At 40.3% G+C, this 23,666-nt stretch overlaps 1 protein-coding gene across 13 annotated transcripts in view; it reads left to right on the top strand.

Annotated features, from left to right (window-relative positions):
* The window catches only part of FMO5 (flavin containing dimethylaniline monoxygenase 5), a 58,943-nt gene that overhangs the window by 20,795 nt on the left and 14,482 nt on the right, over window positions 1-23,666 (top strand). For 4 of the 13 annotated variants that reach the window (XM_081308821.1, XM_081308815.1, XM_081308822.1 and 1 more), the window contains exons 6-8: window positions 4,040-4,239; window positions 7,870-8,222; window positions 12,247-12,319. In XM_081308821.1, the coding sequence (XP_081164947.1) occupies window positions 4,040-4,239; window positions 7,870-8,222; window positions 12,247-12,319 (626 nt within the window). Of the gene's footprint in view, window positions 1-4,039; window positions 4,240-7,869; window positions 8,223-12,246; window positions 12,320-14,740; window positions 16,045-20,244; window positions 20,947-21,879; window positions 22,436-23,666 lie in introns of those variants that run through there. The other 9 variants (XM_081308816.1, XM_081308818.1, XM_081308817.1 and 6 more) reach the window with 7 other exon arrangements.

Raw genomic sequence — 23,666 nt, 5'->3', positions numbered from 1 at the left:
GTTGGGGTTCCATTACTCACTTGGCTTCATACTAAGGAATAAGTTCACGGCTTCAGGTTGCACTCACAATCCCAGTTAGCCTTTCCCTGGCTTTGACGAAGCCAAGTATTTGCTGGAAGAGGTTGTGATTCTGCAACACTGACAGTGTGAATCGTCCATTGGCCAGAAGAAATGTGTTCATATACCCATGTGGAAAGCACACTGTGGTCATTGAAAACTTTTCATTAACAGGATGGTGGGTGAATTTCCTTTTTGCCCCCCAAATGGGAAAAAAAGAAACAATCTAAATCTTTCCAAAAACAATGTCGACATCAGCATAAAGAGTGTCTGTGTAGTAGCTTATGTGACAGCTTGTGCCAGCTGTTGCCTGCAGTTAGGTAGCACAGAAGGAGAGTCACTCCAAATCAAGTTCTATCTCCTTGGTTTTTTGTTTTGTTTGTTTTGGTTTCTGTATCATAGATTTTGAGCTTTGAAGAAACTGTCTTCACTGTAAAATCCTAGAAAAAGGCATGTCATTATTACATTTTTTTGTCTTCATTGAATCATAACTTTATTAGCAATAGGTAAATTCCTGGTTGTTCTTCAGTAACTTTAATTATGCTACGCTTCTCTAATACTATGGGGATGTGCTCAGTGGTAGAGCACTTGCCTAGCATGCATGAGGCACCACATACAAATAAACAAATAAAATAAAGGTATTATGTCCATCTACAACTAAAAAATATTTTTAAAAAACCCACAGGCTTAATGACACAATTTTGTTAAATGACCCTTGTCCAGCAACATGTTTCCAATAACTTCTCAGTACTATTTTCATCTATCAATATATAAGTGATCTCATATGTTATTTCATGAATTAATTCCACAAACACTTATTAGGAAGTAATTATATAAACAAGAAAGAGTGAAAAACACGTGGTTGAAGGATGTACCTTGTAGGTAGTGGGGATCCATGCAAAAGTCTTCTTTCATATCTTGGCTTGTCGAGTGGTCATTTCTAAGAGAGCTGATCTAACCTGCATTGTGGAATTAAAATTTCCCAGGAACAAAATATTCAGGGTGTGGAGATAAGGCAGCCATGTGTGTGAGAAAGCCCTGGGAAAACAGCAAAATCACATCTGCATAGGGGGGCAACCCTCACAGCACTAATGAAAACTGAAGAAATTTAATTGCTGAGTTCTAGTTTTTTGCTTTACGTATTAAAATGTATTTAAGAGAAAATTTGGGAGTCAAAATTTGCAAGTGGATCTATTAATCTCGGTGCATAAGGAAATTTTGGTATGAAAATTTGGGAGTCAAAATTTGCAAGTGGATCTATTAATCTCAGTGCATAAGGAAATTTTGGTATGAAAATTTGGGAGTCAAAATTTGCAAATGGATCTATTAATCTCAGTGCATAAGGAAATTTTGGTATGACCCTTGTGGTATGATGATTTTGTGAAAGCATCCCTTTCTCGTCAGGTTGATTTCATACACGATTATATTGACTTAACCATTTTTCTTATGTTTTTCTTATAAGCCAGATTTATGAATATATTGTTTGCTTAAAATAAGTGGTAGAGTGCTTGCCTAGTATGCGTGAGGCATTGATGGAAAAGCTAAAATAAATATGACAGCCATTAAGCATTTATTCAGTGTTTATGGTATGCCACGCTTTTCTATAAAAATCATCACAGTGGTCTTGGGATGGATGTGTTGTAACTATCTCATCGATAGGGAAACTTTTAATCAAGGCTGTAAGCTTCACCCTAAATCATGTGGATCCCAAGACCATGCAGGTACTTCCACTGTGACAGGTAAAAGCACCTAACTCTGATAGTGCTGAAGGTTCCTCTCTGTGAGGATATATGTGTGAAGTAAAGAATCACACTTTGTAGACAGGCGTCTTTTTACATGAGAGCTTAGATAAAGACTATGAAACAATATACTTATTTACCGTAAAAACTTATTTACCAGAAACTTCTTCCGGGGTTGTGTAAAGTTGAAAATGTCCTGATACCTCTGCCAGGTAACTGAATATCAGCCTTAATCCGTTCTGAACATGTACATTTAGCCAGGAAAGAACAAAGAAGTACTGAACAATCTCCTGTAGTTCTACTAGCAATCTTTATTTTCCCCTATTCAATAATCAATAGAACATCTCTTAACAGGATTTAGAATTGGTCAGATGTGCATTGAAACGTCAGTTTGCCTGTTAATAGCTATATGATCTTCGGCAAATTTTTCATCTTCCTGATGTCCCTCACCCATAAAACGAGGATGATATTGACTTCCTCAAGGGGTTGTTGTGTTAACATTGTAAAATGGTTAGTCAGTGTCTCATGCCTGTAATTTCAGCTACTCAGGAAGCTAAGGCAGGAGGTTTGCAAATTTAAGGCCAACCTGAACAACTTAGAGAGACCCTATATCAAAGTAAAATAAGATTTTTTTTTTAAAAGGGCTAAGGATGTAGCTCAGTGGTAGTGCCTTTGCTAAGCATGCATTCGGCCTGAGTTTGATCCCCAGCTCCTCAGAAAAAAGAATACAAAGGACTTAGTATACGGAATTACAGGTCATAAGTCTCAGTAAAGGAAAGGAATGATGATGTGCTGGGGAGACTGAGAGAGGTGCAGGCTAACCCTCCCACTGTGGAGAACACCATTGGACACAACTGGAGAGACAGATTATGAGCACAGAAAGTTTCACATCAGATAAATGATATAAATGGTAAGTCATAGTTCATAATAATGCAACAATGTCAAAGACAAAAAGACTGGAGTTTTGGGTTAAATGATCTCCAGTTGTTTTCAGTTTTATCATTACATGATTTTTTGGGGGTGAGGGTACTGGGGATTGAACCTGTTACAGTTAAAACACTGTCCCAGGATTCATAAATTGACCCAGACCACTCATATATAATTGAATCAAGCCTTTATTGAAGCACACCAGTGGCAACTGACCGAACATAAAGCTGTTCCCCTGATCAGCCCCAGACAATTGCAGGGGCACTCCTTATAAGCCTGAAAACCGCACCAGGGATGTTTGGGGATCCAGCCAATGAAAGCCAGCCAGGTTACAGAAGTGGGAGAGTGCAGTCAGGCCACCCCAGTTACAGAAGCAAAGCCCCATTAGGTAGTTCCGTGTTCTTAAGGATTTCTATAGCAAAAGGAAAAGAACATCTTGTGCCCGGCATGACCTTTCTACTTGGCATGGTGGTTTTACAAACTGGAGCCACTTGGGCTTGACTGTCACAAACCCAGGGGCACTTAACCACTGAGCCACATCCCCAGCACCCCCCGCTTTTTTTTTTTTTTTAAAGATGGACACAATATCTTTTTACTTTATTTATTTTTATGTGGTGCTGAGGATCAAACCCAGTACCTCATATGTGCAAGGCAATTGCTATACCACTGAGCTACAACCCAGCCCCCCAGCTTTTATTATTTTATTTAGAGACAGGGTCTTGCTGAGTTGCTTAGGGCCTCGCTAAGTTGCTGAGGCTACCTTTGAACTCACCATCCTCCTGCCTCAGCCTCCTGAGCCACTGGGATTGAAGGTGTACGCCGCCGCACCCGGTCTGTTGAATGACTTTTTTTTTTTTTTTTTTAGTTGTCAATGGACCTTTACTTTATTTGTATGTGATGCAGAGAATCAAACCCAGTGCCTCACACATGCCAGGCCAAGTGCTCTGCCACTGAGCCACAAGCCCAGCCCCTATTCCTTGATTTTTAATGAGTCCATAGGTGGTAAATGCTAGCGAAGTTCAGAAGAAGAGAGCATTACCAACCTGAAAGGTCAGTGTTTCCTGTGTGGTTCTCATGGAGGACGCGGACTTGATCTGGATCTTACACACGAATGGGCGCGTTGGCTGTGAACAGAAGTGCAGTGCTGGACAGCAGCAGGGCATGTTCTAGAACAGCGCTGGGGAAGGAAATTTTAAAAAGATTGTACAGAACTAAGGTGCCACACTAGTGAGTATGAACTTAATGGTGAAGAAAGTGAGCGTGCTTCCGAGTGTGAGCCAGAATGACAACAGGAAACGATGTTTCCCACGCCTTAGGTGTTCCTCAGCACCAGGAGAGGCGCGTGGATCCTGAATCGCGTAGCGGACCATGGATATCCTTTTGATGTGGCACACCTTTCTCGACTTCAGCATCGTTTATCAAAGATATGCGGTCAAGCATTTACAAATGCATATTTGGAAAAACGTCTCAATCAAAGATTTGATCATGAAATGTTTGGCCTGAAGCCTAAACACAGGTATGTGCTCAGATGGGAATGGGGTGGTCAAGGCCAAGGCCCAAGGACTGTTCACTGAGGCTGACAGCTACCTCCACCCAGACATTAAGGAAACCAGAGAATCTGAAATGCCACTTTACCTTATCAACCACAGAAGACCAAGACCTGCTGGTCTAAAGTTTGTGTGACTCATTCTCATTGGCATTAGCCATTTCCTTATTCTGTGGGGTATCAGTTTTTTTATATGGTGCCCAACAACAATAAAAAGGTAGTAGAGGGCAGTGCCTCATTCAGTCAGTCAACAAACATGGGGCATTATGTTGGGCATGAAATACAGAGAGAAAGACATAATAATAAAAATAATACCTTGCCTTTTTCAAAGACATTTTAAAGTTAAGCACAGTAATGTGTGTGTGTGTGTGTGTGTGTGTGTGTGTGTGTGTATAATCTCATTTAATCCTCCAAACGGCCCTATGGGTTGATGCCATTTTTATATCCATTTTACAGACATAAAAAATCGAAACTTAGAGAAACTAAGTCATTTGTCCAAGATCAACATGAGTAACAGATGGAAGACTTCAGAAATGGTCTTACGTTAATATACAAATAAGAAGACAGACAAGAGAACATGACAGAGAGATGCACAGATGCAGTGGGAGCAGAGGGTGGGCTCTCGTACAGAGGAGGGCATGTGAAATTCTCCTGTGCACTGACTCTACGTGATTTTTCTCTCCAGCCTTTTATTTTTGAAAATGTTCATGTCTACAGAAAAGTCATATCTTTTACCTAGATTCACCTGTCATTGAGTTTCATATATTTGCTTTTTTATCTCTTCCCTCATGGAAGATAGATCCAAACAATATGTAGTATATACACATACTTAAGGACATATCTTTTTTCTGAAAGTAAGTAAAAATCATTAAAACATACCCAAGAAAAAGGGTATTCCCCTACATGCCATAATACAATGATCACATTTGGGAAATTTAACATTGATAAAATAATTTTCTAAAATGTTGGCATATTCAAATTTCTACATATATCCCAATAATATTTTCTTTTTTAATTTTGGTACTGGGTATTGAACCCAGGGTCACTTTATCACTGAGTTTTTCCCAGCCCTTTTTATTTTTTATTTTGATATAGGGTCTCACTAAGTTGCCTAGGGCCTTGTTAAATTGCTGAGGCTGGCCTAGATCTTGAAATCCTCCTGTCTCAGCCTCCCAAGGGATTACAGGTGTACATCACTGCAACCAACCTAATAGTCTTCTTTATAATAAGTTTTTTTTTCTATTCTAAAAAATGTGAATCACATCATTTCATTAGTTGTCATGTCTTTTTTAATCTGAAATACTCATTCTCTATTCCCCCTTTTTTTTTTTTTTTTGCATACTAGGAATTGAACCCAGGAGTGCTTTACTATTCAGCTACATCCCTAATTCTTTTAATGTTTTTTATTTTGAGACAGGTCTCAGTAAGTTGCTGAGGCATCCTCTACCTTGTGGCCCTTCTGCCTCAGCCTCTAGAGTCACTGGGATTATAGACATGCACCACTATGCCTGGCCATTCATTGTTTTTAAACATGGACTTTTATTCTTCTTCTCCTCTTCTTCCTCCTTTCTTCCTCCTCCTCTCCTCTTCCTATTTCCTTTTCCTCCTCCTCTTTCTTCTTTCTAAGGCATGGTTTTTGTAGACTATCTCTAAATTTTGAGTTGCATTGTATCTTGGCATATATACTACATTAAGGGATGTTATCTTCTTGGAGAATCCCATCAGGACCCACATGATGTCAGTTTATTTCATATTAATGATGCTAAATTTGATTGTGTGTAAAAAGTGTCATGTACCAGGTTTCTCCAGTACAAAGATAGTTTTCCCCTTGAAATTAATTAGTGGGATGGTACCTGGACACAGTGTTCCCCAACAACTTTTCATTCAATTATTTAAGCATGAATATGTTTTGTAGTTGCAAAACAAATTGAGGTTTTATTGAATAATAAAAGGTAGGCAAATCGGGTCAGCATGTAGCATTCTAATTGTAATATGTTAGAATAGCAAAAGGCACATTATGCCCCGAGACCTGCACATAGCCTGGTATAGCTAGACTATATGGCAAAGCTAGAAGAGTAGTTGAATACATCTCTAGGTCTATCAGGCATGAAACCTTTTGTATGCTCTGCTAAATAAAAAGTATAGGGGGCTGAGGATTTAGCTCGGTGGCAGAGTGCTTGCCTAGAATGCACGAGGCCCTGAGTTCGGCCCTCAGCCCTGGCAGGGGAAAAAACCAAAAAGTTTGGAATGAAGACAGCAAATCCATTCAAGTGAATGACGTGTTACATTTAAGCAAGTGAGTGATGTAATCATAAGTCTATAATAAATCTATTTTAGAATGACCAGGCATGTGTCACTGCACCTGACCCAACAATATTCTTTATACATTTTTTTTTCTTTTCTAAATCAAGGATCCTAAAATCATGTTTATTTGCCCTTCTTATTCTAAGGCAAATGGTATAGAGGGGAGATGGGGGAGCCCTAAAGACAACTGTGTTGTTCAGGTGAGACAGTTAGTAGACAAAACTATTCTAGGCAGACTTCTTTTTTAAGGGAGGAAGAACACAGGCTTGGTAAGCAGACAGGAGACAATTCTGTGGCTTAGGCAACTGTGTGGATGGTGGCGCGCTAGTGAAAAGCAATAGGTTAGAGAGAAAGATGAAGCCATGAGGCTGGAATGCAGAACACCGTCTTCCTGAAGGTTCGAATCCAAGCAAATTGACTTCCACAGCTTGGGTGTAGTCGGGTGTAGTCGTAAGACACATGACACTCCTGAGGCTAGGCCAGGAAGACGTGGGGAGAGGGGTCTCGGAGCCTGCTGACCCAAGGTTCAGGAATCAAGACTTGTTTTTACAGACCCAAGATACTGGAAACCTGACTTATTTATTTTGATACCCTTATTCCATGCTGTCTCTAGGTCCAAAGTATCCCAAGAGAGTATAGAAAACTATTTTTACAGAAATTCTAAAATCCTAGGCTGTAGAACATTGGTCAAGTCACTTAACTTCTCTAGACCTCAGTTTCTTCATCTATACAACCTGGATAATGACACCTACCCTTCATAGAGTTTATGTGACTGCCAAATAACTGAATGCATGGAAACGTAATTTGAACTCTAACTTGCTGTACATGTGTAATTTATTCCACAGTTTGGAAAATGAAAGTCTAAGTCTACCTCTTTGGAATTAGAAATGGATCAGGACATTAATAGTCAAGTTTTGTCAGACTGATTGATATGTGGACAGGAACGACTGTCCTGTGGCCTTGTGACACCACGGAGCATTACTATCACATGAACAACCACATATGCACTCCTCCAAAAAACTCTTATCCTTCACTTCTCCAATACCTTCCCCTTCAGTGACTTGCAGGGTCCAGCCCATTCAGCCTTGAGCCCTGAAAAGCTGATATAAAGTAAAACTGGTGTAAAGTGGGACTTTCCAAATTTCATGGGTAAACCGAGGGGACACCGTTGACGTATTATTGTTTAACCACCTCCACCAAAGCAAAAATTTACTTACAGGGTTTATTTCTCTCTCCTCTTCTTTCCCTCTCTCGGTCCCTCTCATTTCTCCTCTTCATCTTCATGGCCACTCACAGAGCTCTGAGCCAGCATCCAACAGTAAATGACGATCTGCCCAATCGCATAATCTCTGGCTTGGTGAAGGTGAAGGGAAACGTGAAGGAATTCTCAGAGACAGCTGCCATATTTGAGGATGGCTCTAGGGAGGATGACATTGATGCTGTTATCTTTGCCACGGGCTACAGCTTCGCCTTTCCTTTTCTGGAAGATTCTATCGAAGTGGTCAAAAATAAGATATCCCTATATAAAAAGGTCTTCCCTCCCAACCTAGAAAAGCCAACTCTTGCAATCATAGGCTTGATTCAGCCCTTAGGAGCCATTATGCCGATTGCAGAGCTCCAAGGACGCTGGGCCACTCAAGTATTTAAAGGTAAGTGACAATAAAAATTCTCTCCTTAATTACTTGGTGATGTTTGACTATGTTTCTGTGCTTGCTTTTAAATAGCAGTATGTTTGACCAAAATCTTGAGGGTTGCATAATATCTGGCACAAACTTAGTACCAGAAAACTTATTTTTAAGTGAATCTAAGTAGTAATATAACCATGGACATACCTTAGAATCACCTGGGTATTTCCCAGCTTAGGCATGCTTTGATCTCATCCATGGTGATACTTATTCAGTAAATCTGGGAGGGGCAGGCACAAAATTGTTCCCCAGAAGATTCCAATGTGTACTTCAGATTAGAATCCACTTATCTGAATTTTAGACAACTGATATGTATTTGTGAAGTAAAAGAATTTCATCTTTCATTACAGAGAATGTCAAATATAGAAATGGTGCGACTTAATTCATACAATAAGTTAACACCTGGTAGGAGATAATCCAGAATATAAAATATTCCACTTTCAAATCCTCACATCCCTACTACCCCACGTCCCTACATGTCCCCCCTTTGAGTTTTGGCCAGGAGTACCTGAGGGAAAACAACTTTGAGCTTTGGGATAGTAGGCTCAGTAGGAGCCAGCGGGTGAGGAGGGTTCCAAAAGGCTTCATTCAATCTAGCACCATCTCAGAACCTCGTGACAGTTCTCTAAATGGTCAGACTACCACCTAAAGACATTATAGAGTGAACCTGGAATTCACTGAATAAGGAGAGAGAAAATGGTTTAAGGAATGTGAAAACATATCATTTGAAATACAAATGAAGTTACTGGAGAAGTTTAGGCTAAAGAAGTTAAGATCTGGGGGAGATCTAAGAGTTCCCTTCAAATATTTGAAGGGATACCTATGGGATAAGAATTAGACTTACTTACTAGAGCAAAGAGTCAAACTAGAACCAAGGAATGAAATCTTGAGGGTGCATAATATCAGCTTAACATTAAAAAAAACAAGACTTTTTTTTTGGTCCATATCAAGGGAGCATGATTTGAAGGAGGGAGATAAGAAATATGATACAATATGTGTCTAAACAAGGTAACACTGAAAGTTAATAAATTCAAGGAGAACTTCATCACAGAATGTTGTAGATATCTTTATCTGCCCATCAAATTTAATAGTTCATGAACTGACTGCCTCTCACCACCAAGAAATAGACCTCCGCCTCCTCCTCCTCCATACAGTTTCAGCTAATAACTGCAGACTGGTGGCTGTACCCTGTAAGAAGTCATTGGAAATCAGCTCTCAAATGTACTTCTTGAGCATCCTAAAGACCTGTGATTAATCTCAAAGGAAACATTCCCATGCTTCCTTGTTGATTTGTAAGTCATAATTCCCATAAATTAAGAAAACACATTAAAAAACATAGTAGGCTCTGAGTGTTGAATTTCTGACTTCTGTGTTTCAGAGGCATATCAGGTGTGCCCAGAAAAGGGCCACCAGAATGGCAGAGAACATGACACCTGTTATAGTAGGACCCCGTGCTGGTCAGCCTGATAATGAGAAGACTTAAAGTAGTCATGACAGGTGCTTTTCACATTTTAAGTCCTGTCAAGTATCAAAACTTAGTTGTGTGGCTCCAGAAGGAAGAACTAGTTCCAATGATAAAAGTTGCATACAAGTATATTTGGGGGTCAGTTCAAAAAATAATGTTCCAGCAACCACATCAGTCAGTTATATCATCTCCTTAGCAGGTAGTGAGATCTCTAAGGCCAGAGATCTTTTTTTCTTTTTCTTTTTAATTGCTTCTGTTTTTAAAATACATGACAGCGGAATGCATCACAATTCTTATTACACATATAGAACAATATTTCATATCTCTGTATATAAAGTATGTTCACAGCAATTCATGTCTTCATACATGTACTTTGGATAATGATGTCTATCACATTCCACTGTCCTTGCTAATCCCCTGTCCCCTACCTTCCCCTCCCACCCCTCTGCCCTGTCTAAAGTTCGTCTGTTCCTCCCATGCTCCCTCTCCCTACCCCACTATGAATCAGCCTCCTTATATCAGAGAAAACATTTGGCATTTGTGTTTTTGGGATTGGCTAACTTCACTTAGCATTATCTTCTCCAATTGCATCCATTTACCTGCAAATGCCATAATTTTATTCTCTTTTATTGCTGAGTAATATTCCATTGTGTGTATGTACCACATTTTTTAATCCATTCATTCACTGAAGGTCTTCTAGGTTGGCTCCACAGTTTAGCTATTGTGAATTGTGCTGCTGTAAACATCGATGTGGTTATGTCCCTGTAGTATGCTGTTTTTTTTTTTTAAAGAGAGAGAGTGTGTGTGTGTGTGAGAGAGAGAGAGAGGGAGAAAGAGAGAATTTTTAATATTTTTTTTTTAAGTTTTCGGTGGACACAACATCTTTGTTTGTATGTGGTGCTGAGAATCGAACCCGGGCCACACGCATGCCAGGCGAGCACGCTACCGCTTGAGCCACATCCCCAGCACATAGTATGCTGTTTTTTAAGTCCTTTGAGTATAAAATGAGGAGTGGGATAGCTAGGTCAAATGGTGGTTCCATTCCAAGTTTTCCAAGGAATTTCATACTGCTTTCTATACTGGCTGCACCAATTTGCAGTCCACCAGCAGTGTATGAGTGTGCCTTTTCTCCCACGTCCTTGCCAACACTTATTGTGTTTGTGTTCATAATAGCTGCAAGGCCAGATACTTTTTAAGGAAGAATGAGATGACCACTTGATATTGTATTGTAGAGAGAAGGATTGTACTAAGACACATTCCCATTCTGAAATTCTATATTCCAGAATTTTATAGAGTAACATTTTAGGATTGTGGCTCAATTTTGTACATGGCACAGTGCCTACATATCTGGTTGGGCATAAGGCTATATATCTGGGCAAAAGGCTAATTGTTTGAGCTAGAGTTGTTTATATGGACTTAAATGTGATTCTGCCTTTGTCTAGTCATGTCCTTGGTTTTAAATCATAGTACAGAAACTGTTTTTATATTAATGCTTAAATTTTATTTGTCAAGATTGGGTATATGAGTTCCTTTGGCCTTACCTCCCCCCCACACACAGACACACACAAACTCTTATCAAATAAAAGAGGTTATAAGGTGAAGGTTATTTTCCATAGGATTTTAGCATAAAACGTGATTAGAGTTTATGTTTACTTCCTTTATTCTCTCTTGTATAAAATACTTTTGTTATTAAGATACCTGTGCAGGTGTTCCTCTGTACCCCTCCCTTTTTGAGTTGGGGTTTTACTATATCACTCAAGCTGATTGAACTTTTAGATCCACGTTATCCTCCAATTTCAGCCTCCCAAGTGCTGGAATTATAGGCATGCATCACTACACCTGAGTTGCCTTTTGACCTTGTACCTCACTTTTCATTTGCTTTTAAGGCCATTTGTCATTTCCTTGTGTCTAAATTTAATTTACCAATTCAAAGACTATGTTAGGGAGGAGGCAGGTATTTGTTGGAAGGCAGAGTACAGTAAATATGTTCCAAAGACAAAGCAGAATAAACTACATGTACTGATAACAGGTGAATATTCCTTAGGACTAGAAGTATTTTGAACTTAATATATTTTCAGATTTTTGGAATATCTGCATATACATAATGACCTATCTTGGAGATGAAACCCAAGTCTAAAAAGGAAATTCACTTAGTTTTCATATACACCTTACACAATACAGCCAGAGGGTAATTTTATACAATAAAATTGTGCCTGTGTCTTGATATGACCTATCATGAGGTCATGTGCAGAATTTTCTACTTGGGGCATTTTGTCCATGTTCAAAGAGTGTTGAAATGGAAAAAATGTTGGAGCATTTAAGATTTCTGTTTTTGTGATGAGGTATGCTCAACTTATTATATTTTGGTCATGGCAAGATCAAATGATCAAGCAAACTGTAATCTCTTTGAGTATAGAAAATCATCCTATATTTCTTTGAATTCTCCATAGCACAGTAATTGTTAATAGGATCATTGTTTCTATTGAGGTAATTTACACTTAAATTTAAAATTTTTCTCTTTAGGGCTAAAGAAATTGCCCTCACAAAGTGAAATGATGGCAGATATAGCTAAGACTCAAGAGGAAATGGCAAAAAGGTAAGAAATTCTCCCAAGAAGATGTATGTAACTTTTTCTACTTATTCTTAATAAGAACAATATTCTCCTACATTTAGTTTTGTCTTGTTAATTTGAGAATCCTGGTTATATTGTGATAAGAGGGGAATGATAGTGGTGACAACAGAATGGGGAAATAGCACTAGCAGTTTAATGTGGATGGGAAAGGAGAGAAAACTCAAGGAAGTGCATAAAGGCGGTATAAAGGCTATGTTTAGGACTTAAAAGTCAGGAAAAAGCTCCTTGAGAAAACAATCAGGTGTGTTATTTGGGGGAGGGTTACTTGAAGTATTAACAGAGCTGCAAAGGAAGGAGGGGTGTGGTGAATCAACGGTGATTTCAAGTTCTCAGTAGACTTACAGACCTGACATGGCTGCTTCGATGGCTGTCATCAGGTGGACGCACACGCAGGTCACAGTGTGATCTGGTGAAGCAGTGACATCCCCTGGCTGCTTTGCTTCTGTGGGCACAATGATGTGGCAGTCTGGATCTCAGAACTTGAGCTCAGATCCCAGGTTGTTTTTATGTGGAAATCGATTGTTGCAGGCCCCAAATGGTGGTTTCTGCCACTGACTATACAGCATGGCTCTGGCCTGTCTTGGAGGAGAGAAGGTGACTTCATTCCATCTTCTCATCCTTACCGGTGCTCTCCTATTTCCCTCCCCTTTCATTGCTGCACGTCTATGGCCAAGTTCCTGCGTCCTCTGCTTCCCCGAGCCCCTGTGTTCCCAACTTCCTCCTTGCTCCCCACATCGTTCCCCTGAAGGTCATCCATGACCAGGTGCCTTGCTCTCACTCCTGAGCTGGCACTTCTAAGCATCTTCCCTTCCTGAAGGCTTTCTTTCCCTTCTTTTCTGGCACCAAACTCTCTTATTTGGACTTTCCTGCTCTCTTTCTTTTCACTTAAGCTTGTCCAACCACATTCTGATTGTGAGTAGTCCCCCAGGACATAGTCTGAACTTTCCTGAGGGTTGACAGTTTGCTCACATTCAGCATTTCATGGGCATGGGGTTTATTTAATCCTCTTAACCACCCCACAGGCTGTGAAACCTCATGAAAACTCCAATACTTGACCTACTATTATAAGATAAGTAAATGCACGAGTGCAGACGCCCAAGTTAATATAATCTCCAGGAAGGAGAGCTCTCAGGTTCTTTCCTGTTTCATCTCCTCAAAATTCCAGCCCCATTTTGATAAGGTACTACTTGACCACCTATCAGTTCCTCCAGAATTCGACCTCAACAATTCTACCAAAAATTCATTTTCTAATCCTTGTTTCCTGTCTTGGTTTTTGGATTCCTCAGTTAGCTTAAAGACTTTCCTCTTATTTGCTTTGTGTTCCATTGTTCTTTCTTTTCATTTTAGAAAACAAAAAGTGAAAGTCTCCTAGCACACTTCTTCCACATATTTTACTGTCAACCACTTTTTCACTAAGAAGTCTTTTTAGCTCTCCAAATCTGCACTTGGTACCATCACTCCATCTGGCTCCACTGGGAGGGCCACTTCTTCTTGTGAGATAGGTCACCCTCCCATCCTTTCAGGATTCCAAATTAACATCTTCGCTGGGAAGCCCTGATCTGTGGACACACCCTACCCATCTCACCACCCTGGCCTCACAAGATAGAGGATCCCATGCTTGAGGATTTGGGGTGAACTCCCTCCTTCTCGTCAGAGTCCTCTGTGTCTGGAGTGCTGTGGTCCATTCTTGTTTTCTGCTGACTTAGGCCACGACCACAGACGTTTATGCCCATTCCTGCTTTATTCCTTCACTTGGCTGTGTTCCCTGATTTTTAATACTTTTTCTTTGTTCTCATCTATATCTTTCAAATCTTCAATGACCTATGATAGCCCTCTTTTTTTTTTAGAATTTTTTAAAAATATTTATTTATTTTTTAGTTTTCGGCAGACACAACGTCTTTGTTTGTATGTGGTGCTGAGGATCGAACCCGGGCCACACGCGTGCCAGGCGAGCATGCTACTGCTTGAGCCACATCTCCAGCCCTGTAGCCCTTTTTTAACTACCCTTTTTAAAATTTATATTTAACAGTCAAACCCACAATATTTAGCAAAACCCTTGTATGTTCTGTTACGGATACAACAATCTTATCTCTTCTGGTGTATTATCAGATCTCTAAGAATGGTGACAAATATCTTTTTTCACTATTTACTACAGTTTGTAGCCTAATTTAAAATCAATACAAGCTGAGGCTGTGGCTCAGTGGTACAGCACTTGCCAAGCATGTATGAGGCACTGGGTTCAAATCTCAGCACCACATATAAATAAATGAATAAAGGTTCATCAACAACTAAAACAATTTTTTTTAAATCAGTACAATGTGCCCAGTATAAAATCAATACAATACATATGTTGATTGATCGACTAGTTAATCGCCTTTTTGATAGGCCATGGCTTCTGTCTTCTCTGATTTAGGTACGTGGAAAGCCAACGCCATACCATTCAGGGAGACTACATTGATAGCATGGAAGAGATTGCTGATTTGGTGGGAGTCAGGCCTAGTCTACTGTCTCTGGCCTTCACTGACCCCAAGCTAGCATTACAGTTACTTTTGGGACCTTGTACTCCAGCCCAGTTTCGTCTACAGGGCCCTGGAAAGTGGGATGGGGCTCGAAAAACCATCCTTTCCACAGATGACCGTATCAGGAAGCCCATGAAGACAAGGGTGATGGAGAAGAGTGATTCCACAGCTTCAGCAGTGACCGTGGGCAGGTTCATGCTGGCCGTCATTCTCTTTGCGGTGATCATGGCTTATTTTTAGACGTCCCATTGTCAGTGCCCTGTCTTCCGCTGGGAAGCTCCAGGTAGAGATGGCTTCCAGACCTAACAAAACTGAGCACCCTCACTCCCCTGTTGCTCAGAAAGCTACCTTTATTTCTCTTTCAGAAGCATTGATCCTCTTTTCACCTTTTCCTACAATGAAATCCTGACTTCTCATTTGTGTGGGTTCATGCTCCTTCCTCTTGTAATCTGTCACTCTTTCCTTCCAATAATTCCTGGACTGTGAGCTCAGGCACTCTTTAGTCATCTTTATATGATGTCCTTAGCAGACATGTGGCCTTGTTGATGATCAAATATTATGGTGGGGATCCTAAATCAGCATCTAAAAAAATGGCTGACTTCAGGCTGGGGTTGTGGCTCAGTGGAACAGCGCTTACCTGGCACGTGTGAGGCACTGGGTGCAATCCTCAGCACCAAACAAAAATAAATAAATAAAGGTCTCGGGTCCACCTACAACTAAAAAAATTTTAAAAAATGACTGACTTCATGTAATTCTTCTGATAGGATTTGATTTTCTATTTAAAAAGCTCAATTTTTGTTTTTAATATTAAAACTATACATTTTCTGAGAGAGAAGAGAAATAGTCGTTTGTCTGTGATAGACATACAGATACATAAAGACATCTTTTTTTACTCACTATCCTAATAACTGGTCATTTTTGCTCCTTACCCTAAGCAACATGTCTTTATTTTCTTAATAAAGAAGTTACTTTCAATTTTCTAAGCTCATAGGTTGTTTTAATAATTTAACATCTACCCATGGGTTCTACTTGGTTGAGAAAACTGGGATTTTTTAAAGCAGCTGTCCTATCTTTTTTGATCTCTTAGTTCCTAGATTGGATCTAATCAGATTTTTAGTTTAGGAAAAAAGTAGCTGCCAACTATGGTAGTGAAGTCTACAAGTGTAATGTGTTTTGTCTCCTCTTACTCTTTCTTCAAGTAGAATCTAGTAGCAAGAATTCAAAGAGGTTTTGTCTAAAATGTAGGAATATTCTAATACCACTTTTTCTTATGTAGTTCTGAAAAACAGAGCAAAGAAATAGAAAGCAGGAACTTGGGTTTACGTCCCAGAGCTGCTGGCAATTCTCATCTGCTGAAGTTTTGCTATTCTTGTTTCATGAGGAACTGTCACTGTCTAGCACCCTGAACTCCAGTGGGGAAAGGTACTGGAAGTACCAGTCAAGGGTATAGTCACAAATAGCTGCTGGGCAACGGTTTTAAGTTTGGATTGCTGCCAATTTCTTAAATACAGGATAAATTTGAACAAGTAAAAGCACATCCAACTAATATAAATACACAGAAGAGAATTAGAAATTTGAGAGTTAAAACTCCTTAATCACATAGCTATTTGGACAGCTGCCTATCATTTCACCTAATTTACTTTTCCGGAACTAGAGAACTGAAAGTTGGTATTATGTCTTTTCCTTCTCTAATCCTTAGGATTTAGGGGATTTGTTATCTATTAAAGTAGATCTAGTGTTTTTAAAATCTTTTCTTAGTTATTGATATACCTTTATTTTATTTATTTATACACAGTGCTGAGAATCAAACCCAGTGCCTCACACATGCCAGGCAAGTGCATTACCACTGAGCCCCAGCCCCAGCCCCAGATCTAGAATTTTTTAATCTACAGATTACTCAGTAAATTGAAGCTGGGCACAGTGGTACATGCCTATAATCCAGTGGCTAGGGAGGCTGAGACAGGAGGATCACGAGTTCAAAACCAGCCCAGCAACAGTAAGACACTAAGCAACTCAGTGAGAGCCTGTCTCTAAATAAAATACAAAATAGGGCCGGGGGTGGCTCAGTGGTTGAGTGACCCTGAGTTCAATCCCCTGTACCCCCCCCCCAAAAAAAAAAACACAAGTAAATTGAAGGCTGTGGTTGTGGCTCAGTGGTGGAATGCTGTCTTAGGTGAATGAGGCCCTGGGTTCCATTCTCAACAGCACATTAAATTAAATAAATAAAATAAAGTTATTTTTTAAAAGGTAAATTGAAGGTCTCTTGCTTCTTAAATTTTCTCCTTTTATAATATAAACTTGCCTTTTTTAGGATGTAAATGTATTGAATTAATAATCCCCTAATTATCACTAATAACACCCCAGTTTCCTCTTTAAAGTGTGTATTTTTAAATTGATTTGATTCTCTCATTCTACATATAATATGTAAGGTTACCAAAAAAATCATCACTTGATTTCTAAACCAAGCTGAATGCAAGATGTGAATAGGATATTGCACTCAAAACAACTCAAGATGCAAAGCTTTAGTATTGATGAATATATGCTAATATTCTATTTATATATTCTACTTATATATTTTGCTCTTTATATTAAGATCATGTATATGTGTGTATATATTTATATAAAAATTCTCCAATTATATTAAATCTGGTTACCAAATAAAAATGCATTCTTGTAATGCCAGAGAGTGAGGAAGTGCTCTCTGAATAAGCATGTGTCAAGGGGACACAGGAGCCACCAAATAGTGGACAAATTTGAGCAATAAAATAAATAACCTACTGTTAGAACAAAAGACATAAAAAATCACACGTCCATAGTGATATGAATAAATGATTGAATAAATTAATAAATGAGATGGAACGGAACTCTCCTCTACAAAAGAATTCCAAATAATTCATACAGACACTCTCTTCTCAAGGAGACGGAGCACGACTGTCTAAGTGGGTGGTATAGATCGACTTCCTTTCAAAATTTACAGCATGGAAAGGGGGGAGAGTGACTGCAGTGGAAAAATTCAACAAGTACCACTTCAGCCAGGTGACCAAGGTCAACATCGACAGCCATAAGTCGTACTGACCATAGGTACCCTGTGGTAGGACGGGAAGGTCCCTTACCTCTGTGGCACTCACCCTAAACCATAGCCCAGCTTAACCATGAGAAAGTACCAACAGTCTCAAGTTGAGGAAGATTCTGCAGACGTCCTGACCACCTCAAAACTGCCCAGGTCATCAAAAACAAGGCAGTTTTGAGCACAGTATAGAGGAGCCTAAGGAGGCCTGTCATCTAAATGGAATGGAGTGTTCTGGAATGAAGAGAGGGTAGGAAGTAAAACTTGGGGAGTAAGTAAAGTAGCATTATGGTCCATAATAACAAGTCAATGTTGGTTTGTGATTGTGACAAATGGACATAATAATGTGTCAACAGTAAGGAAAACCAGGTGGGTGTATTCAAGAACTCTAATATTTTTGCAAACTTTCTTAAATCAAAACTATTTCTGGGGGCCTGGGGTTGTGGCTCAGTGATAGAGTGCTCACCTAGCATGTGCAAGGCTCTGAGTTCAATCCTGAGCACCACATAAAAATAAATAAAGACATTGTGTCCATCTACAACTAAAAAAAATTAGTTTTAAAAAATACTTATTTTTTAGTTGTAGTGGGACACAATACCTTTGTTCTATTTATTTATTTTTATGTAGTGATGAGGATCAAACCCAGGGCCTCACGCATGCCAGGAAAGTGCTCTACCACTGAGTTACAACCCTTGCCCCAAATCAAAAACTATTTTAAAATTTAAAAATTACTTGAAAAAAAAAGAAATGTATTCATTTGATTCAGGATTTGACCTAGAGCTACAGTCTAGTGGAATTTTCTTAGCAGAACAACAACATTGGCTATACATTCATCCACATTACTATGTTTACCTGATTACTCTCAAATTAAGTTGACTTAATAAAACATAACTTACAACAGCAAATTTTACCTCCATTGCTGAGTAAGTATTAACTGTGATTATATTGACTGAGAAATGGTGATACGAAGTCCAAAGACAATTTCTTCGATTCACTTAGATAAGTTTTCTTGTATCTGAGAACATGAAGCCAGTAGTCCCCACAAGCAAGATTTATATTAAGAGCAGCTACGTACATAAGTAAGGTAATGTTACTTCATATTGGGCCTGCCTTGTTACTCTGGCTAACCTTAACATAGTAATAAACATTCTCTAGGCTACCTACTTGAAATTTCCCAAAGTGCATGATTTTTCATGCTTCAGTGTATTCTTTTGTTGTGATTTCAATAAATTCTTTTTTTTTAAAGAGAGAGTGAGAGAGGGGGAGAGAGAGAGAGAGAGAGAGAGAATTTTTAATATTTATTTTTTAGTTCTCGGCGGACACAACATCTTTGTTGGTGTGTGGTGCTGAGGATCGAACCCGGGCCGCACGCATGCCAGGCCAGCGTGCTACCGCTTGAGCCACATCCCCAGCCCTCAATAAATTCTTTAGCTAAATAACACCCCCATCATCTTCAAGATTCAGTTCATCAGTTAACTCTTCCATGAAGAGCTTCCTGATCCCCAATATGAAATACTGGGCTCCTCTGTGCTTTTAACACACCTGTTAATATCACACCTGTTGGTTTTTGTTAAATACCAAACTATGTGGTAACAAGTGGTTCTCTCACATGGTTCCTCTTTGAACTAATAAATTCTTGGGAGGCAGATTTCTTTGCAGTTAATTTATGTGTTCCTAGTGCCTAGTATAGTGCCTGGAACACAGTGAAGCCTCCATAGATTAATTAATTGAATGCATACATGTAACATGGGAGATAAAAGTGGTTGGGATTTTAAAAATTTAAACAGTGGGGGACTGAGGTTGTAGCTCAGTGGCAGAGTGCTCACCCAGCACGTGTGAAGCACTGGGTTTGATCCTCAGCACCACATATAAATAAATAACATAAAGGTATTTTTGTAAAAATAGTGAATATCACTTTTAGAAAACATGATTAAGGAGATCAGGGTGCTTAACATTTTGAAATATCTGTGGGGCAAACATGTTCTTTCAGAAGATATTCTGGAATAGACCACTGATCTGAGTCATTGTGGTGGGGCAGCCTCTGAATGACTCGTGTCTCCATCCTGGAGTGCAGAGGCTTTGATCATCGCTACTTCTCATAGTGACTTGGACTTTGCCCCAGTCCTGGAAGTTTGAGGACATATCTTCAGACATAGGCATCACCCTACAGCCCGTGGGTCCAATGACACTCACCTGTCCCTTGTAACCCTGCCCCTTCTTACCTTTTTTGGATGGAACTTTCTAAGAATGAGGGTTCTCCCAATAAAAGCCCACTTTGGAACGTGTTCACTCTCTCCTGCCAGCCTCTCGTGACTACCCCTCACTCTTCCATTGGCCGAGAGCGGAGGAGCTATCCTGAAGCTTGTTTAAAGGTAAAGTGTGTGTCTGTGTTTTATTTGGGTCCCTGGAAATTCAGACCTTAAATTCAGCTGCCGTGGGGGTGGCAGTATGGTATCTAATAGTCTGTTGTGGTTTGAAACACATCTGTCTATAACTTATTTATACAAATAGATCTTTTAAAAAGTCAGGATCTTAACATAAAGAAAGTGTGTCTTCTTCAGTCCTCATCGCTGTTTCTCTTTCCTTTCTCGAGTCCTCCTACTCCACTGAAGTACTGGCCCCCATCTTTCCTGGTTGTAGATATTTTCAGACCCATTCACTCCCCTTCATTCTGTAAATATTTTAGTATCAAGCTTTGTGCCTTTCTCTAAGAACATAACTACTCCTGCAGTTTAGTTTCTAGGTAGTACTTTCACCTATCCAATATATTAATTAGGATTAGATTTGGTCATATATAGTAGAAAAACTCCAAACAATGATTTAAACTAGACTGAAGTTTATTTCTTCTCACATAAAAAAGTCCAGAGGTAGACAGTCCTGATATATAACAGCTCTGTAGTTTGTTTTCTGCTCTATTATTCTCAGCTACCTCACGATCCAAGGTGACTGCTGGATTCTAGCCATTCTATGAACATCCTACATAGAAGGAAGGAGAAATGTAAGGGCACACCCTTTCTCTTAAGGAAATTTAACAGAAGTTCCATATAAAATTTCCACTTAGATCTCACTAGAAGAGAGCTACCAGGGAAGCTAAGAGATGTGTCTTTATACAGAAAGGCATACCAAGGTTTTTGTGCTTTTTTCACACCAAAGTTATTATACCAAGGTTATTGAAAGAGAAGAGGAAACTGATGTTGAGGTGGGCCTCTAATACTCTCTGCCATCTCATTTTCCAGTTCTATGATCTTACTCTGACGATTTTATGATCCATCTCACCTCACCTACCTACACCTAGGGTCATAACTAAGACAGTCAATGCAGATAACTGAACACCACTGAAATTTCACCGTCAAACAGCTTCCTCTCCAAACCTCTGCTTACCCACTCGGTTCATTCACTCTGTATGTTGACTCCCATGAGACCTCCCTCATCTGCTCTTCAATTCCCAGCCCAGCTGGTTTAAAGTCCATGGCCCAACATGGCAGTCCCACCTGCTATGCACTCTCCACTCTTGTTGCCCTCTCCATGTCTGGTTGGATGAACTTTACCTGATTACGATGACAACCCCACCACTATGGTGGACTGGCTTGTCTTCACTCCTAACCACCACACTTAGACCTGCAGTACATCTGCCACACACTCTTCGTTTTCTAGTCAATTCTCCTTCTCTTCTTGATTATCTCACACCTCCTACCTGCTCAAACCTCAAACACTCTGTCTCCTCTCCTCAGTCAGCTAATCACCTTGCTGCTTTTTTTCCTAAGAGAACAGAAGCAGAATTACTCTGAGTCCCGGGGGAAGGACTAAAGAATTGGGAGTGAGAGGGAAAAAGTAAGGATAACCCAAAGCATAGACCAGGCAGTCAGGAATTTGAAGGGGTGAGCAAGTGGTTATGGTAAAATTGCGCCTTCTTCCCTTAAACTGTTTATGATCAATAGCAAGAAGATGAGTCCATAAGGCCTATCCCGTTGGAAATACAGTGAAGAGAATTCCTGTACCCTTCATTCTGCAAATAGTTACTCAGTTCAAAGTGTGTGCAGATATGCAAAGGGATCAAATCTGGATCTGCTCTCTATCAGTTATCAGAACCACGATTCTCCAACTTGGTAAAATGGAGATTCTGGTTCTGTACATGGGGATGGGGACATGAAACCTGCATGGATTCTGAGGCACCCAGGTGATACATGGATGCTGCTGGATGGTATCTACAACTCGCGTCGATTGATAAGTGTTCCTGGTTGGGAACAACAAGTTCCAACACCATTAAATCCTGGACCCCTCCCAACCCCATAATTGTGTGTGACCTCTTTATGCATTTTTGTGTGCAATCTGGAGTTTCCCTTGTGGCACTTTCTCTTGGATTTTATCTCTACTGGAGTTAATCATTCACAGGCTACTTCTTACCTTACAAGAGCATTCTCCTACTCTGGATGGTTCATTCACCTATCAAGTCCTCCTCTCCTGACGGCTCACTATCTGTCAAGTCCTCCTCTCCTGACGGCTCACTATCTGTCAAGTCCTCCTCTCCTGACGGCTCACTATCTGTCAAGTCCTCCTCTCCTGATGTCTCACTATCTGTCAAGTCCTCCTCTCCTGATGGCTCACTCACCTGCCAAGTCTTCCTCTCCTGACGGCTCACTATCTGTCAAGTCCTCCTCTCCTGAAGGCTCACTATCTGTCAAGTCCTCCTCTCCTGACGGCTCACTATCTGTCAAGTCCTCCTCTCCTGAAGGCTCACTATCTATCAAGTCTTCCTCTCCTGACGGCTCACTATCTGTCAAGTCCTCCTCTCCTGAAGGCTCACTATCTATCAAGTCTTCCTCTCCTGAGAGCTCACTCACCTGTCAAGTCCTTCTCCTCTGAAGGCTCATGATCTGTCTAGTTCTCCTCTGCAGAAGGCTCACTATCTGTCAAGTCCTCCTCTCCTGATGACTCATTATCTGTCAAGTCCTCCTCTCCAAACAGCTCACCCACCTGTCAAGTTCTCTCTTGAACGCTCACTATCTGTCAAGTCTTCCTCATCTGAATGCTCACTATCTGTCAAGTCCTCTCTTGATGGCTCACTATCTGTCATGTCCTCCTCTCCTGAAGCCTACTATCTGCAAGTCCTCCTCTCCTGAGGGCTCATTATCTGTGAAGTCCTCCTCTCCAGACAGCTCACTCACCTGTCAAGACCTCCTCTCCTGAAGGCTCACTATATGTCAAGTCCTCCTCTCTTTAAAGTTCACTATCTATCAAGTCCTCCTCTCCTGAAGGCTCACTATATGTCAAGTCCTCCGCTACTGAAGGCTCACTCACCTCTCAAGTCCTCCTCTCCTGAAGGCTAAGTATCAGTCAACTCCTCCTCTCATGACAGCTTACTCACCTCTCAAGTCCTCCTCCCTGAAGTCTCACTCACCTGTCAGTTCTCCTCTCCTGACGGCTCACTATCTTTCAAGTTCTCCTCTCCTGACAGCTTACTGTCTGTCAAGTCTTCCTTTCCTGATGGCTCATTATCTGTCACATCATCTTCTCCAGACAGCTCACTCACCTGTCAAGTTCTCCCCTCCTGAAGGCTCACCATCTGTCAAGTCCTCCTTTTCTGAAAGTTTACTCACCTGTCAAGTCCTCCTATCCTGATGGCTCATTATCTATCAAGTCCTCCTCTCCTGACAGCTCACTCAATGTCAAGGTCTCTCCTGAAGGCTCACTATATGTCAAGTCCTCCTGTACTGATGGCTCACTC

This window comes from Spermophilus citellus (genome assembly GCF_964194105.1).
Source record: "Spermophilus citellus genome assembly, chromosome: 9".
In the NCBI taxonomy this organism is placed as follows: domain Eukaryota; kingdom Metazoa; phylum Chordata; class Mammalia; order Rodentia; family Sciuridae; genus Spermophilus; species Spermophilus citellus.
The sequence above is the reverse complement of the archived record's forward strand: the minus strand, read 5'-3'. Positions and strand labels throughout refer to the sequence as shown.